The sequence below is a fragment of the Gadus chalcogrammus genome, chromosome 20 (assembly GCF_026213295.1).
Source record: "Gadus chalcogrammus isolate NIFS_2021 chromosome 20, NIFS_Gcha_1.0, whole genome shotgun sequence".
Classification (NCBI taxonomy): Eukaryota; Metazoa; Chordata; class Actinopteri; order Gadiformes; family Gadidae; genus Gadus; species Gadus chalcogrammus.
Window position 1 is genome coordinate 3,872,383 of NC_079431.1, and position 18,793 is coordinate 3,891,175.

Here is an 18,793-nt window from a genome sequence, read left to right on the forward strand (position 1 = left end):
ATGTGCGCCCTTGTGTTTGTGTGTGTGTGTGTGTGCGCCTCTATGTGTGTCTGTGTGTGTGTGTGTGTGTGTGTGTGTGTGTGTGTGTGCGTGTGTATGTGTGTCCATGTACGTGTGTGCGCCCTCTGTGTGTGTGTGTGTGTGTGCGTGTGTTGCTATGTGTGTGTGTGGGGCCGGAGCACCGACACACCCAGGTGTGTGACGGCGCCGTGTGTGCGTCGATGGAGCGCCCGCGAGCCGGAGGCTGGACGTAGCGCTCCGCTAGATAATTAGAGTAGTGAGAGGCTGCGTTCTCCCCCCTCCCAGAGGAGCCCCCAGCCTGGGCTGACTATCAGCCTCCAGAGTGGTGCTCATCGGCGTGCGTGGGCTGAATAAAGCACCGGCGCTGCACACCTTGCTTGCATGTGTGGGTGTGTGTAAAAGCATTCGCCTGCGTGTGTGTCTGTGTGTGCGTCTTTCGTGTGTGTGTATGTTATTGACTTATATGTGTGTGTGTGTGTGTGTTTGCTTGTGTGCCTGAACAAGGGTCGGTACTGCAGGACACGAGCAGTTTTTTGCAAAAGCTCCTTTTTCCTTTTACTTAGTTCTTGTTTCGTGATGAGGTGTCAGTCTGTCTGTCCTGCTCCTTGGGATGCACCCGTCTGACCTTGAGTCCTGTGTTCTTACCTGACCTGTTTTCTCTCTGTGTGTGTGTGTGTGTGTGTGTGTGTGTGTGTGTGTGTGTGTGTGTGTGTGTGTGTGTGTGTGTGTGTGTGTGTGTGTGTGTGTGTGTGTGTGTGTGTGTGTGTGTGTGTGTGTGTGTGTGTAGGAGCTCCAGTTTGAGCGACTCACCAGGGAGCTGGAGGTGGAGAGACAGATTGTGGCCAATCAGCTGGAAAGATGCAGACTTGAGGCTGAGTCGCCAGGCGATGCTAGCAGCAGGTAATGAACTCACACACACACACACACACACACACACACACACACACACACACACACACACACACACACTCACACAGACACACGCAAACACACGCACACACACACACACACACACACACACACACACACACACACACACACAGACACAGACACAGACACACGCAGACACAGACACACGCAAACACACACACAGACACAGACACACGCAAACACACACACAGACACAGACACTCACACAGACACACACACACACACGCGCACAGTCCCCATATATAGAATCAGTTCATGGCCACCCTCCAACACGCGGCTTTCCTTCCTTCACAGCAGTGTTGGTATTCCATAGCGTAACCTTATGGCGCGGCAGCACAGCATCACCGCCTGCTCAAACCTGATTGGCCCGCCAGTCTGCCAATCATCATTCGTCCCCCGGTGGGTTAGATTGGACCAGATCGTTCTAGTTTCATTCGGGCTAATCAAAAGAGGGCTGGGATAATTGTCCGGCTCTCTTGCATCGATGTTGCTTGATTGGTTGTTTCTGAGGAAATAGCCTCAAGGTTGAGCAGCATTGCAAGTGGGACACAGCCAACGACGTGTTCCTCACGCCGAACCTGCCTGTGTGTTAAAGGAACCATAGCGCTGTGGTTGTTGTGGTCTCTGCAAGTCTTCAGCAGGCAGCCGGCCCCTCCGAAAGCTTTTGATATGGGGTCAGACCGCTCATCTTGTCTGACCTGATGAACACGGGACTCTCTGGCTGCCACGCCTCACTGGTCACCTTCGCCCACCTGTCTGCTACACGACACCACATGTTCCACTTTGGTGTTTACGCTTAAACACATGAAACACATTGTGTCTTTACCTCTGGAAGACCTAGATCTGTCTCTCTCTCTCTCTCTCTCTCTCTCTCTCTCTCTCTCTCTCTCTCTCTCTCTCTCTCTCTCTCTCTCTCTCTCTCTCTCTCTCTCTCTCTCTCTCTCTCTCTCTCTCTCTCTCTCTCTCTCTCTCTCTCTCTCTCTCTCTCTCTCTCTCTCTCTCTCTCTCTGAATTACAGGTTCATTATATAAATAGTGAAGATCCATCCCATTGTTATGCAGAGCAGTTCCCCCTGTTTTTCATTTCTTGGACAATTACCTACTTCTTGATGTCTTAAAGGCATGGCAGAAAGTTTTATTCCTTCAAGTGGCGAGGGAAATTAGAAGCCAGCTTAATGGACTGTGACATTACGAATCGCTTAATGGCCGTCGGAAGCAGATACTATTAGTGTGGAAGACCCAGCCGCGTGCTGTCAGTGTTTGTTGGTTTAACATCAGTCTTCTTTATGCTCAAAAAGCCTTATAGGAGCGCTCTGCTGATCACTAAAGTTTTGTCAATAATGGAACAGCCTGCTGATCCACCAATTCAATGAAACCCCCTCAAAAACACATTTGGTTTGGTCCAATATCCTATTTGCGTCCCATACTTCGTGGGACAGCCCGTTTATGAGCGGGATCTGTTGCTGAAGCCCATGTCAGTGTGTGTGTACAGTATTCCTTCTGGAGAGCCGGATAAGAGGCCCCTAGACGCTCGTAGGACAAACATCCGTTCCCCGGGGCCTGCGTATTGACGGGGTCGAGCGTCCGTTACAACCCTCTGGGGGTCCGGGGGGGGGGGGGCCCCCGGTACAGGAGCCATTAAAAAGAGTCCGGACACAAAGGCCCTCCCACATCGCTGTCTGTGCGCCGCCGATGTTATTGACTGCAGTTCTGCCCCTCGGGGGGGCTGTTAGACCTCTGTTGGAGGGGGTTCAGCCGCACTGTTCCATGATAACCGTACACAACAACCCCTTTTCAGTTGTTTTTTTTGTTTTTCTCCACACTGTTCTTGTCCGACGACCTGCGTGAAGTAAACCTTATTCAGAACCCGCTCGTGTCGCTCATTAGCACCGCAACGACAGCTGTGACGGATAACGGTCATCGGGTGACCCTTGACCGGCCGGCTCGTGCCGCTAATGCACATTTATATGGTGCTGTCCGGGGGTCAAAGTCGCAAAGTGTCTGGGCCCAGCGCACAGAGGAGCCGGCGGTGTGACTGAAGCGGTCTGACGGTCCCTTCGGCTTGTTGTGTGATTCACCGCCTGCACAACAAAACACACGCGGTCTGCGTGGACTACAGGGACCCGAGGACCGGGAAGAAGAGGCTTTAATGCCTGGGTTCTCTGCCTGGAGCCGCTGGGTCTGCCGGCACACTCCCCCCCCCCCCCCACCCCCGCTGGGAGAGTGCTTACAAGACAGCGGCCCCCGCCCACACCTCTTAAGGAAAACACAGCTTTCACGCCTTCGCTAAAAGGCCGTCAAGGACCAACGTGGGGGCCGTCACTGGGTCGTTGGTGTGTGAATGGGGAGGGAGGGGGGGGGGGGGGTGCTCATCTAGTGGGGCTCATCTGGGCGTCAATAGGAGACAGAGGGGGGGGGGGGGGGGGGGGGGGGGGGCGATTGTTCAGGGGTTCCAGCGGGGGTCACCACATTCCATGACGCATCCAAAGTGCTTTTGTAGAAGTACAGGCCTGCAGAGTCGCCTATCAAACCTGACCTGCTGCACAACTGTAATGACAGAGGCGCTCGTGTCCGCCGCCTAAGCCCCTCGCTCCCAGGGCCACAGAGGAAGGGGTCCGGGAGGATGGCGGTGGGTGGGGGATACGAGGGCGCATGCTTCATTACGTTTTCTCTTTTCAAGTGGATTGGATATTTCATGCTGGCGGTCAATCTTACCTCCTGCTCCGTGGGGGAATGGACCCCACCTGGCCAAATGTCCTCCTCTTTTTAATTACCAGCGTTGTCGTTAAGACGGCGGGGAGCTCGTTAAAAGCCCCGGTGCTGCTCCTTCACTCGGAGGAAGAGAGGGGAGCGAGTACGAACGTTGGCAGAAGGCGAGGGGAGGAGGAAAAGACCGAGCGAGCGAGAGAGAGCGAGCGAGAGAGAGAGAGAGAGAGAGAGAGAGAGAGAGAGAGAGAGAGAGAGGAGAAAGCACTCCACGAGATGCCATCCACTCTCCTCGTCGGGCCTCTTCATGATAACGCGCCGTAGAGAAACGGCCCTGGTGGCGTTCACTTCTTCAGAGAAAAAGCTTTTCTCGGTACTTACATAAATGGAATTTGTTCAGGTGGCTTTTTTTTTTTTTTTTTTCTTTTTTATATCCACGCACTACCGAGGCTAATACGCCTATCAGCTGCACTTTCCATTCCAAGAGCCAGCCCATAATAATCCCGGAGTGCTCCGCAGGCTCTCGGCGCCCTGCTGGGGCCTTGTCTCCCCCTTCGCCTCCCCCCCCCCCCCAAGCCTCAGATTGCTTTCTCTCAGATTTGTGTCTGGGGCCTCTATCGAGTCGAAACAGGCCCTGGTCTCGTATGGAACACGTCAGGGAGACACAGGGTGTGTGGGGTGGGGGGGTGGGGTGGAGGGGGGAGGCTGTGTTTCCCTGACGAGTGACGGCTGCTCTGTTGCATGCTGGGGCCTCCCGGTTGCCTCCACTGTTTCACAATAAGCTACAAGCCTCCACCTCTCCGCCGGCATGTCTTGAACCAGTCCGCTCAAGCGCTTGTGTTTGTTTTGGGCTGGAGAAGCACGGCGAACCGGCGACTGAACCGGGGGTGTAAGGAGAGAGGGGAGGAGGGGGCAAACACATCTAAAACAATCAACGTCTAAATTCCTTTGGGGCCGTGCCAAGTCGTACGTCTGTATTGATCATGCTCCGACGGAGAGATTATGGTCTTGGGCAGGCAGGGATGTGTGATCATAACACTATATTTCAGCGCAGTTTGTTGTGAGTGTGTGTGCTCTGTGGCGGTGTGTTTTATGATCTGTTGTTAAGGTTGGGCGTCTGTCCCCCTCGGAGATCGATAGCCGTTCTATTAGCTCCAGCCCAACAGAGGCGCGGTGTGTGTCTGAGCCTCCCTTAAGGAGGGCACTGTGTCCCTTTGGTCTTTGCTTTTATTGGCCGATCTCAGTCACCCAGGGCGGCCGGGGGGAAGTGGGTTGGACCGGTGGGAGGGTGGTTGTGGTGGTGGTGGTGGTGGTGGTGGTTGTGGTTGTGGTGGTGGAGGTAGTGGTAGTGGAGGTGATGGAAGCTGTGGTGATTGCCTCGTGAGATCAGCCGACACACGTTGAAGTCTCTGTGAACACAATCACCAGGAACCCACAGATAACATCAATGCTGCAATAGTGCAGTGCTAAGCTGCGGGCGTTTTTTTATATATCTGCAGTTACGCCCGGAGTCTCCGGCGCTGGAGGGCTCAAAGGAAATATGTTAAGCCCCGAGGTGTCTGGTCGGCCTGGCGTCGTCGCCCGGGCTTTATACTTTCCCGTGTGTTCATGCCTCTCCTCTCTCCTCTCTCCCCTTGTCTCCGCAGCTCGTCGGAGAAGTCCCTCCCCTGGAGATCGGCAGGTAAGGCTGAGTCATGATAATCGTTTCTGTGAAGGCTCCTTCTTGACTGTATTTCTTCAACTGCGTGTGAAGCAACAGTGTGGGCCGTTGGGTCGCCGTGCTGTGTGTGTCCTCCAGGAGTTGCACATCTTTTGGAGTTGTAGTTCCTTTTATCACATCCTGGAGGGGGTCTCCAAACGTCTGCTCCGACTCACCCATGGGGGACACTTTCCTCGGATCCCCAAATCGCTTCCCTGCTGGCGGTCCTTCCCCTGTCGTGTGTTTATCTCTCCCTCGATAGGATGAGACGCACTTCAGGGAATGAGGAAACTCTGTTCGTCAGAAGGAGGGTTGGGGTAGCCAGCGCACGGCCCTGATGAGTCTGCCGGGGATTAGCCCCCCATGTGTGTCCACTTCCACGCTCCACAGGGGTCCTTGTAACACCTGGGCTGGCAGGAGCCTCCCCTCTTAGACGGTTACCTAGCAACAGCCAGAGGCGGGGTCTCTGAGGCGGGAGCCCCTCCCTTAAGCAAGAGTAGCTCCTCCCCCCACTCCCTGTGGGGTCCACAGCACATCCAAGCTAAATACCCCCCCCCCTCCCAACACTGATTGGGTGATGGGAAGACTGGTTTCATACCAGTATGCTATGTTCCCGCCAGCGCTCTCCATTCGCAACCACTACGGGAAGATTAGTGAAGATTAGTTACTAGTGCCTGCAGTGGTTAATATCCGCGAAACATTTTACGTTGTGTTAATACTGCATTACTCTGTTTAATTGGTATTTTAAATTATGGATAACCGGCAGGCGGGAAGAAGGAGGCTGCGGTGTGTTGGGAATCACATTAAAGTTGTACTACGTCTCTGGTATTAATTCCTAAACTGAACCTTTTAAACCCAATACCCAGGGATATAAATACACTTCTTTCCTTGGCCTAAAATCAACATTATTCTGCCCACTCAGACATGGGGCCGAGAACGCGACTTTCCCCCAGACTACCTGAAATGTGTCGCGCAACAACACCGGAGGAGCCAGAACAGGCCGATAATGATGTGCATTCGCTAATGTATTTCACAGCCTATTAATTCCATAACGGAGCATAGTGAATTTCGGCAGCGGTCATTAATCTATTATTGTCAAATCTGTCAAGAGAGAAGCCCATTGGGGGGGTTATGGTTGTGGAATATTAATACCCCACGTTCTCTCCCTGGCTTCCTGCTCCTCACTGAATGCTCTCAGTGTGTGTTGAAATAAGAGATTGGATTTGTGCGCGCGGGGCTTGATTACGTTTGTAATTCCTATTGATTTATCGTTGAGACGGTAACATGATAGATGATAGCCAGCGAAGATCTGACGATATGCTCGAGGGAGCCAGACTCAGGCCAGCGTCGCCCTGAGGTCTTTTGGCCTTCCCAGCCACCGTATCACTCAGCTCTGTTTCAGGAGTGGGAGTTTGTTCTGTGAGAACTTGTTTGATCGACTGAAGGACGACAAATATACAAATTCAGTTATTATAAAGGAGGTCCCCCAAGGGACAGGAATAAAAAGCGTGTAACCTCCGTCTCTCTCTCTCTCTCTCTCTCTCTCTCTCTCTCTCTCTCTCTCTCTCTCTCTCTCTCCTCTCTCTCTCTCTCTCTCTCTCTCTCTCTCTCTCTCTCTCTCTCTCTCTCTCTCTCTCCCTCTCTCTCCCTCTCTCTCTCTCTCTCTCTCTCTCTCTCTCTCTCTCTCTCTCTCTCTCTCTCCCTCTCCCTCTCCCTCTCCCTCTCCCTCTCTCTCTCTCTCTCTCTCTCTCTCTCTCTCTCTCTCTCTCTCTCTCTCTCTCTGCTCAGTGTTTGTCTTGTTCACGTCGTCCTCCTGGTCTGTTGACCACTTTGTCTCCGCTCCTCTCCTGGAGTTGATCTCATTACTCCAACTGGGTCAGACTGTGTATGAGTACTCAGTCGTAGCAGAGACCCACTGTGTGACGGAGACATCCTCCGGGAACATTCTCTCAGGCCCCCGAGTTAAAGAGGCTCCAGAGTCGTTTAAACATATCTCAGGATGTACATATTCCATCACCAGACTTCCCCTGCCCCCCCCCCCCCCCTTGTAGAATACGCAGTATTTACTGTTAATGAGGCCACTTTATCACGCTCATGCATGTTTCATGATAATGTTGATGCAGGCTGGGGCCATAATCGCTCAGCACCCCGGTGTTGTCACGGTGATCATTCTGCATCGGTGGTGGGGAGGTGGGGGCGGGGGGGAGGTTGTGGCCGGCGGGGGCGGGGCTAGAGGCGACCGGCCAGGCGTAGTGTCGGAGCGGATATGTCGGCGTGTCAACGGATCTGTGAAAACGATTTACGGGGAGCAAGGCGGTTTCTCCCCCTGAATTGAACGTGGCATCCATCAAAGGGCCCGCCAAAACATGACGGACACCACGAGCTCTGCGCACTCTGCCCTGCCCCGATCCCAACGTGGCTCCCGCCGTAGTTTGACGGATCTGTAATTCCTGGAGCAAATCCACGTGCTTGTCATGTGAGCGTAATCTGAGACATTAAAGCGCTTATTCCGGCTGAGTTTGAAACACAGGGCTCGCTGGTCGTTGGCGTGCAGGCAGCAGGGTCACGGAGAGGTGACATCAGTCAGGGAGCTACGAGGCTGTGTGTGGCTGTACACGCTGTCTCATTACCCCTATGGAATTAACAGGATGCTGATAAAACTCAATACGGGATAACAGTGTTATGAGCAACACTTTAATGACCACGGAAGTGTTTTTGCATAATGCGATAGTTTGGAAAAACAGCTCGGTCACACTGTTCTCTAAAACCCTCCTCTTTTTTATGTATTTTTAGAAAACTGCTTTTTCATGTGTTGCTAACTCACTTTGTCCGCTTGATTTCCCCCAGATGTCTCCACCTCCGGGGATGGCAAGTCTCGGTTGAATGACAGCTCCCAGTCGCCTAGTTACCGCATCAGGACCGAGTCAGAGCAGGTGTCCCTCTACTCCCCGGAGCAAGCAACGCTTCATGAAAGTGAGGGTCTGTTAATAACGCACTCCCTCTCTCTCTCTCTCTCACTCTCTCTCTCACTTCAGTAAGTCCACATCCATTCAGGCGTTTCTGTTTAAACACAGATAACCTCTCTCTCTCTCTGTCTCTCTCTGTCTCTCTCTCTCTCTCTCTCTCTCTCTCTCTCTCTCTCTCTCTCTCTCTCTCTCTCTCTCTCTCTCTCTCTCTCTCTCTCTCTCTCTCTCTCTCTCTCTCTCTCTCTCTCTCTCTCTCTCTCTCTCTCTCTCTCTCTCTCTCTCTCTCTCTCTCTGTGTGTGTGTTTCTCTTTCTCTTTCTGTCTGTGTCTGTGTTCATAACTCTCACCATTGTTTTCCCCAAAACATTAATGTATTTTTACTATTTATTTCCATGTCACTCGCAATATCGATTACCTTAACTTTGTATACCTGTTTGCTTGTGTTACTACTACGCATGCCTATTCCACTACTCTCTTTTGATGAAAATGTGAAATCGTTGCCCTTCATTTAAACCAACAACACTGTTGGATGAGGTCGTTTGGCTGAATGGACCTTAGAGAGAGAGAGAGGGCTGCCATCCCTCGTGCTGCTGTCTGTCATTAGCGATGTTGTCTCCCTTAAGGTCAGCTCAATTAGGAAACTAATCATGATGTCATGATTTCCCTCTTCCCTCTGACTCCCTCCTTCTGCTGCTCTTCAATTATCTCTCCCTCTCTCTGCCTTGGTCTGGCTTTCCTTCTCTCTCTATGTGTCTTCTCTCTCTCTCTCTCTCCTTCCATTAATGTCTCTTTCTGTCTATTCTCTCTCGTTCTGTCCCTCTGTCCCTCTCTCTCTCCTCTGTCTCTCCTCTGTCTCTCTTGCTCTGTCTGTCTCTCTCGGTCGCGGCCTTTTCTCTCTCTCTCTCTCTCTCTCTCTCTCTCTCTCTCTCTCTCTCTCTCTCTCTCTCTCTCTCTCTCTCTCTCTCTCTCTCTCTCTCTCTCTCTCTCTCTCTCTCTCTCTCTCTCTCTCTCTCTCTCTCTCTCTCTCTCTCTCTCTCTCTCTCTCAGGGTCTACTGGTAACTCCCGGACCTCCACCCTGATGAACTCCTACGCAGACAGCGGGTACCAGGAGGCGGGCGGAGGTTACTATGGCAACCAGAAGTCGGAGCTGAGGCAGCAGCACTCCTTCCCCGGCACCGGAAACCCGGGCCCCGCCACCCTCATCCGGAACGCCAGGGCCGAGGGCCAAGCTGCCCAGGTACTGATCACACACACACACACACACACACACACACACACACACACACACACACACACACACACACACACACACACACACACACACACACACACACACACACACAGGCAGATACACACACATATAAAGATACATACAGACAGATATATATAAACACACATACAGACACACACATATACACACACATGCGAATGCACACAAAAACACACACACAAACAATGAGCAATATCATTCTATTTTTACTGTACCTTTGGGACTGAAATCTATCAAGGCATAGAACATAACAACATTTTTTAATGATGTTACATTTCAATTAATTACGTTAAAGGAACACCGGGCATTGTTATTTTAATCAACAGCACGTATACATAAAAGCTAAAACAAAATCAAAAGGTGGTTAATATAAATAATATAATCAAAAGACTCCCGCGTGCCAGCAGCGTTGTGTTGCTTGGCCAGTGTCGTTATGAACCCACGAGGGACTCCAGGGCACAGAGGCAGACCCTGGACCAGCCGGGGTCTCCGCAGTACCCCAGCATGTTGGATCCTCCCCTCTCAACCGGCCACAGCGTCTTTGAGAGATAGTGCCGGTGGGGGTGTGTGTGGAGGAGGTCAGCCACCTAGCTGGCGTGCAGCATGGACCTTTGCTACACTGGCGCCCGAAGTAGCAAGGTCTGTCCCAGGCCTGATAGAGTTCAGGCATGGGGCCTGAATTCAGGCTTGTGCTCGGCCATGTGTGTTGTCAAGAAAAAGTTAAAATAGGTGAGCGGTGCCTTTTTAAAATGTCTAGTCAACACGTCAACCTACCTGACCTTTTGATTGACATGTCCTCCACCAACTAGGCATAGTCTATATCAGGAAGTCTTTTACCTTTTGTACGTTTGCACTGAGGATGGTCTGAATGGGACTGAAAACGTTTTGCACGCACTTTGGGCAGCACTTTACACTTTTACGCAATAAAGACTTCGCATCGGCTACATGGTGTGCGAGTTCCGCTCCTTTTATTGTTGTCAAGAAAGGCGATTCTCTATGGTGTCTTCGATTGTATTTGATAATTTCTCTACCTATCAGCTCTGCTGTGACTACACACCCCCTAAATGGCTGCCACACCCCACCTAGGTGACTTATTTTGGGCTCCACCAGACAAAGGGCACAGGGTGGTGGTGTCGAACCCGGTTCATCGTTAGAGTAGTTAATGACATGGTGAGGGCGCTCTGCAGCCATGCAGTAGATCTCCCTGAGGTGTGTGTGGAGCTGGTTGAACCTGGGCACACTGCTTACTCAACGTGCACCAGGTGTGCAGCCTCACCAAGCCCCAGAGTCCAATCAGACTCGGCCAGGTGAGGCCGCTTAAACCAACACGCACACACTCACACAAACACGCACGCACGCACACACACACGCGCGCGCACACCCACCCACACACACACACACATTCCCCCAGTACCCGTCCAACGGCAGAACACCAGGGCCGAAGGCCAAGCTGCCTAGGTACTGATCACAAACACTCACACACACACACACACACACACACACACACACACACACACACACACACACCACACACACACACACACACACACACACACACACACAGACACACAGACTCACACACAGACACACACACACACAGACTCACACACAGACACAGACACACACACACACACACACACACAAACACACACACACACACGCACATATATATACACACACACACACACACACACACACACACACACACACACACACAGACACACAGACATACAGACCGATGTATACACACCCAGACACGGCGGCCCAGTGAGTGACGTGTGCTGTCCTGTGTCCTTGTCCCCCCAGCCCCACCCGGTCCCGGGCCGGGCCATGCGCCGGGTGTGCTCGGTGCCGTCCCGCACCCAGTCCCCGCAGTACGCCAGCGGGGTGTCCCCGTCCCGCTGCTCCCTGCGGGTCACCGGCAGCGGCGGCGGCGGCGGCGGCGGCGGCGGCGGCGGCGGCGTGGCGTACGGCTCCCCCATCGTCACGGAGCCCAAGCCCCTCTCCAGCATCTTCTCCGCCACCCTGCCCCACCCCCAGCGGGCCCCCGCCTCCGCCTCCTCCGCCGCCAACCCCGGAGGGGGTGGCGGCGGAGGAGGGGGTGGGGGGTCGCCCTACTCCACCCAGAGGAGCTCCCCCGCTGCCCTGCGGCGCGTGGGCTCCTCCACCTCCCGCTCCGGGGGCAGCCGCAACACCTCCCCGTACCAGGTCCCAGGAGGAGGGGGAGGGGGAGGAGGTCGCATGGGCTCCCCCCTGGTCATGGCGGGGGGCGTGTCCCCCCCCCTCACCAAGCAGCCCGGCCAGTCGTCGTCGTCGCCGGCGCGCGGCAGCATGACGGCGGTCCCCCAGCACTTCGGCTCCGCCACCCTCCCCCGGTCGCTGATGCAGGAGGCCCCGCCCTACGGGCCCCACGACGGGCGGGCCTACGGGCCCCAGGACGTGCCCCCCTACGGGCCCCAGGACGTGCCCCCCTACGGGCCCCAGGACGTGCCCCCCTACGGGCCCCATGAAGGACAGCCCTACGGACCCCAGGACCCACCCCCCTACGGGCCCCATGAAGGCTCCCCCTACGGGCCCCACGACGCCCCCCTCTACGGCCCCCACGACGGGCCCCCCTACGGCCCCCACGGCTACGAGATCTACGAGAGGATGAACCGGCCCGACAGCCTCACGGGTACAGGTACACGCATGCACGCGCACACACGCACACGCACGCACACGCACGCACACGCACGCACACGCACGCACACGCACGCACACATACATGGTGCACTCGCACACACACACACACACGCATTGCATTAACACGCATAAACATAAACATACATGCACACAAACACACACACAAATGCACATATTCACGCGCAACGTATACTCACGCACACATGCATGCACACGGACACACACGGGCACACACACACACACACACACACACACACACACACACACACACACACACACACACACACTCACCCTCGGAGGCGATGCTCACTCCCGTCCCATTACGGCGGGAGAGTGCGCACGGCTCCGGTTGTCATGGTTATTAAGAAAATCCAAAAAAAGCAGACGGGGGTGACAACATATTAGAAAATAAGTGTTGTTCGCATCCCATCACGGAATCAATTCAACCGTTTCCAGGCAAACTATTTGAATTCCCCCGTCGTTCGTTTGTAGGAGGCGGACGTTGTCATAACGAGCAGAGCTGCCCGCTAAGCTCCTTCAGGGGACACAACGCACGCCTGACGGCTGACAGCTTGTTTTGGCGAGCCCCGGTCGGAGTTGTTTGATTGACAGGTCTGTTGTTTGTTCCGCGGATGCGCGCGTGTCGACGTCCCCGTTCCTCGTCACCCCTCTTTATCACCCCCTGAGAGTGGAGCCTCCATCTGGCCCACACAAGTTCAATACCGTTGTAATGTATGTATATTCATATATATTCATATATATATATATCAACTCCTGAGCAATGGAGATACAGCTCCAAGAGTAGGGAAACATAATTAGCTCCTGCAATATTTCAACGTTTTCCACAGAAGTTGTTGCTCTCGCTGTCTCTCGATTCTCACGGCGGTGAAAGGGTGTAGATGTTAAACGCTCCAGATGATTGCACTTCACTTCAGAAGCTTGCAGGGTGTACCGAGAAGGTTCACTGATGACACGCTGGTTTACACCGGCCCCCGCCTCAGCTCTGAGATCCATCTAGAAGTAATGGAGACCACATTTACAGACAACATTTTGCCCCCTTCCCTGTTAGAGTATTCCTCCTTTATTGGAGCGTTGACATTCTACTCTGTACCCTTTCTATCACTGCAAATCGGAGACAGTGGTAATGTATTGCAGGCTGTTCTGTCGGCACAACCAATGGAGAACATCTACTCCAAATTATCTTTAATCCTGTCAAACATCTACCAAAACGATTTGCTGAATCGTTTCTTTTTTGATACTCGATTAGCATTGAAAGAATATGCAGGTATATATATATATATATATATATAGTATTTCTTTCCCAACCCCATCTTCGTAGAGTCTTCATAGATGAATTCTGTGAAGCGTTCATGAATGCATGAACGGGTGGAGCGGTCGAGGTCAGAGTTCTCCTTCCCCGACCCGCTCTGTAGAGCTCCGTGTTCCCCCAGTGCCCGTCTCAGCTGACCTGGCCCAATCTGTGAGTGTCAGTCGGCCCCAGGGCTAATCGTATGCTAACCCCCCCCCCCCCTCTATGCATCCAAGATAACAACGTAGCACTCGGCCACATTATGAAAATGACTGCTATTACGGAGTCAAGAGATTAGGGGGAAAGAGAATGGCACAAGTGCAGCGTCCCTCCTTTTTAATAAGCACGTATTTTCCTTCTCTTTTTTTCCCCACACAAAGCGAAGCGAACGGCGTCGGCGACTTAAAGTCGAGAAGTCGGGGATGGCACCCTTCAAGCGAAGGGGGGGAGCCGCGCCCCTCTGCCTCCATTGTGTGCCGAACTAATTCGGCGGATTACCGCCGCCGGAAGGTTAATGGAGTTCTTTCTCTTTTCCCTCCTTCCTGCTTCCCTTCGCCGGCTGCCTGGGGATCTCTTCAGACGCCCTGGTCGATGATAATAGTCAAGGTGAACCCCACGTGCTTTTATCACCGCCATCCCTCCTCCTCATGATGTGCTTCTATCCGGACATTGCTGATGTACCAGGGTCTCTGTCTGTTTTTGACAGTGGTGTGTGTGCGGGATGCCTCCTCATCATCATCATCATCATCATCACCGTCGTCGTCCTATGGACGTTGCGTTGTATTCTCCATGCACCCCTGGGGACCATGGGGGGGGGGGGGGGGGGGGGTGTGCTCGTCACTTCAATGTGTTCTCCGCCTCGGGAAACTGTGGCGACCGTCCTGCATCCGCCGCGGTCTCGGCGGCCTATTTCTTCACGGGAAGACCAATCGGGAAAACACACTAGAAGTGCGCTACCTGGGTCTCATGAGCGCTTTGCCGCGGGGTGAATCCACACACACACACACACACACAGACACACACACCACCGGTGCGGATTACACACACACACTAACACCACCCGTCTCCTTCACCACCACAACCACCCCCCCCCCCCCCCCCCACATGTCTGGCGTGGCAGACAGACGTGACTCTGGCCGGTCCAGACGGATGATTGGTCGGCTAGAGGCCGTCCCCGGCTTGCCTTTTTGTTTTTTTTGTGTGGTGGTGAGCGATGATGTCATCTGGTGGTTGCTTGCCTGGTCACGTCCGCTGGAGCTAGGTGAGCGAGCGCGAGGGAGGGAGGGAGGGGGGAGGAGGAGGAGGAGGAGGAGGAAGGGGGGGGGGGGGAGAGACAAAGCTGCATTGGAGGCAGCTTGCAGGCGATGGAGCGCTCTCACAGCGTGGCGCCGGAAACATAAACTCGAGTCTCCAATCTGCTCTTCCTTCCACTGCTTCGGTCTGGTGGCGGCTCGCTACACCCTCAGTATTTCGTCGATCTACCTATCCATCTACCATCCATCTATATTATCTATAGATCTATTTGATCTGTCTCTTAGCCATCTCTTGTCCCCCTCATTTGTTACTTTTAGTCCGTCTCCTTTTGTCGATCTCTTTCTTTCCATCCTTCAGACTCTTTCTATTTCTCTGTCAAACGCAGTCACAGCAAGATAATAATGCAGTCGTTTGGGTTAGCGACGTGATGGTGAATGTCCAGATCCACGTCATCTAGTTATGGTTTAGGGATCGGGGAATCTTCCTCTGAAATGCGTTCAGGTAGACTGCAGGATCCTGGGATTGAACCCACAACTCCCCCCCCCCCCCTGAGCAGCTTCCTGTCTGCGGTACGGATGACTGACAGACCGTCTGTCGGCGCGCGTTGATGAGTCAGGAGGAGGCCGATGAGGAACCTACGGTGCGGATCATTACCATAGGACTCACACGGCCCCGGCTTCGCTCTCCCAAAGCCCCCAGACCTGTTTTAATGGGCTCCTTTCGTCACCCCTCGAAATGCTGTCACGAACGCACACACCGTTAGACACATACACACACACACAGCCCTAGACACACACACACACACACCGGCGTGACGTCTTGAACTTTCATCAGCAGGAATAGTTGCCCTTTCTCACCTGACCAAAAACCGGTAAGAAATAGAACAGGTAGACTGAGATGACAGATCATCTGGAGAGGAGGTCAATGTGCCCTCTGTCCTACAGACATTTGGAAGCCAAATGGAATGCAGCGAGTGAATGTGTGTATCATTAACATTCTCCTTCATACCCCCTTCTGTCCGGGCATCATTCTGACGAGGCCAGGAAGTCCTCTCCTGGGATTGGTTCGCTGTGATTTAGAGTTGTGTTTATTAATTGTTGTTCACGGCTGGATGAAACTGCTCCCCGTTGAAATGTTTGTTTCTCTGAGAGCAAGTGACTGTTGGAGAGAGGGAGAGGGAGAGGGGAAGGGAGAGGGAGAGGGAGAGAGAGGGAGAGAGAGAGAGAGAGAGAGAGAGAGGGGGGGGGGAGGGAGAGAGAGAGAGAGGGAGAGAGAGAGAGAGAGAGATAGAGAGAGAGGGAGAGAGAGCGAGGGAGGGAGAGAGAGAGAGGGAGGGAGGGAGTGAGAGGGAGGGAGAGAGAGAGAGAGAGCTTTCATACCGTGACGACAGCCATGTGGTACGTCTCCGTGACAACTTGCAGATGTTTATTTTTTTCGACGTTGCTCCGTGTGTTGGGGGGGCGAGGAATTGGGTCTAGTGATTTGGCTGTCTGGGGAAATGTTACTGCGCTTGAACCCCAACGTGTGCAACTTAACCTGTAGCCATCCTTCAGCAGGGAGCTGAATAATTAATTTGTAGTCGCTTGAAAAGCATAACAAAGGCTAAATGAAACATAATTGATTCAATAAACGCTTAAATAATTAATTGTTACCATTTAAATCGAGCTAGCGTGTTTAAATCGCCTGTGTGAGGGTGGGGTTGAGGGTGGGGGCTCGTTAGCCGTGGTGACCCAGCTGGAGCCCTAGCAGGCTCTCACGGCTCTCCTCGACCCCAGGAGGAGCAGCCTCCCCCCCCCCCCCCCCCCCCCCCCCCCCCCCCCCCCCCCCACACACCAAAACCTCTCCTCGTCTGGAAACTCCTGCGGCTGTTCCTTGTTTCCTCCACCTCGATCACGTTTCACTGACTCATCGCACCCCCCCCCCCCCCTCCGTGATAAGAATGGCTCATTATGGGGTGTTTCTGCATGGATGGTGTGAGGCTAGCAGCTGTTTGTGAGCGGCGGCGTGCGGCTGGCCCGCGGCCCAGAAGACGCTCCTTTGCCGGGGGAAGCGCGCAGCGAGCTGCCAACTGTACCACGGCGCCCCGCGGGGTACGCAGCCCAGTGAGGGATGCGTTGATGCGAGGTTGTAAACACAACAAACAAGACAACAAACGCCCTCGTAGAAACACGCAACAGCCACACACTTGTAGGGACTCACCACAAACGCACTGAGAGGAATACACAACACACACACTTATAGGAATACACCACAAACACACTTATAAGAATACACAACAACACATTTAAAGGAATACACAGCATACACACTTATAGAAACACGAAACAAACGCACTTATAGGGACTCGCCACAGACACAATTATCGGAACTTGCCACAATGGCACTTAAATGAATACACAACAAACACACTTATAAGAATACACAACATTCACGGCTTCGCTGAGAGTGGTCTCATCTGTGTGTGTGTGTGTGTGTGTGTGTGTGTGTGTGTGTGTGTGTGATAAAGAAGGTAACCTTTAGTTGCGTTGATCATATGGAATCAAAGAAGGTGGAAGAAAGTGCAGAACTAATGCAGGCTGTCTCATAGCGTCCTCTGTCAAGCGTGCCACTTTCCCTGCTCGCTGCTCATGGCTTGGAGTTTTATTCCATTCACAACGTCATCGCTCTTTTCCAGTTCTTTCCGGTGGCCGTATTCATGTTTGGTAATGCAGAAAAAATTTATCACGATCTTATTCATCTTTGATTTCCAAGTTTAATAACTCGGCACACATGCAGTGCTGCAACTCTGAAACCCAGTCACGTACTAAATAGTCAGCCATTGATTCGTGTGTCCTGCTAAATGATATCAATAATAAGGCATTGATTTGTACGCCATGCTAAATAATTGTCCCCACAACTTGTAGGGATGATCATTTATACATCGCTTGGAGTCCACTTCAATAAAATGACGAATAGTTAATACGCACACAAAATGGTTTCAGATAATAAGACGCGCATGGTGTGTTGATAGTAACTTGTGTGTATGATTGTGTATTTGTTGCACGCAAAGCGCAGCAGATGTTGCCGGTGTCCAGACATTCTGTTGTGGTCCTCCATCATGTGGGACATCCGTGAGCTGAGTCCAACAGCCTGGCGGCTTCCACATGCCTGTTCCCGTCCGTTACCGTCGGTGACAGGCCTAGCAGGCGGAGATTTTAATTGGACGAGCTGCAATCGCCCGAATCTCCCTGTCCCCCGCCCGGGCTCGGCGCTTGATCAGCTCACCTGATTGGGCCCGTCGGCCGCGGTGAACATGCAGCTGCTGAAAGTTCACCGAGAGACCGACTTTTAATCTCCTAAGTAGAAGCTATGGGTCTTGGCGGACGCATGCGTTCTTCTGAGCGGGCCGTCCGAGTGAGCCGTTGCGCTCTCTCTCTCCGAGTTTGTTGTTTTCCCAGAAGAGTGGCGAGCGGCAGCCTCTAATAAAGAGAGCGATCATTAAGCAGGAGGAAACGAGGGCAGGAGCCGGCGACGCTGTGGTTACAAACGGGCTCGTTAGTTTTGCACCGAATTGGACATTAGCGTTAAATAGATTCAAGTTAAGTGGTTATTTAGGGTGAGGCTGTCAGATTCACATAAAGGTGATAAACTGCTGTTACACTTTGCGTATATACAACGTATTTTCCGACGGAGCCGTCGTGTTGGATGTTATTACTCGGTCATGTGTCTCCGTTAGAGCAATGCCTTGTGGGTACACTGGGGCCTGCCTCACTGTGATGCTAATGCGGTGAGACTCTGATCGATCGGGGCTTAGGGGCATCGTCTGAATCCCTTCACAGATGTTGTCATCATGCACATCACCCCAAGCGCTCGTTTTCTTCTCACTCTTTGAGGCGATTCCCAGGCGCCTACTCAAAGTGCTCTACTCAAAGGAGTGACATCACATCAGCAGGGTCTCGTCCCCCCGAGGAGGGGAGG

At 53.1% G+C, this 18,793-nt stretch overlaps 1 protein-coding gene across 6 annotated transcripts in view; it reads left to right on the forward strand.

The window, feature by feature from the left end:
- LOC130373151 (plakophilin-4-like) overlaps positions 1-18,793 on the forward strand; it is an 86,168-nt gene that overhangs the window by 35,399 nt on the left and 31,976 nt on the right. For 3 of the 6 annotated variants that reach the window (XM_056579423.1, XM_056579427.1, XM_056579426.1), the window contains 5 exons: positions 809-921; positions 5,303-5,337; positions 8,203-8,334; positions 9,368-9,558; positions 11,398-12,271. In XM_056579423.1, the coding sequence (XP_056435398.1) occupies positions 809-921; positions 5,303-5,337; positions 8,203-8,334; positions 9,368-9,558; positions 11,398-12,271 (1,345 nt within the window). The remainder of the gene's footprint in view (positions 1-808; positions 922-5,302; positions 5,338-8,202; positions 8,335-9,367; positions 9,559-11,397; positions 12,272-18,793) is intronic. The other 3 variants (XM_056579424.1, XM_056579425.1, XM_056579428.1) reach the window with 3 other exon arrangements.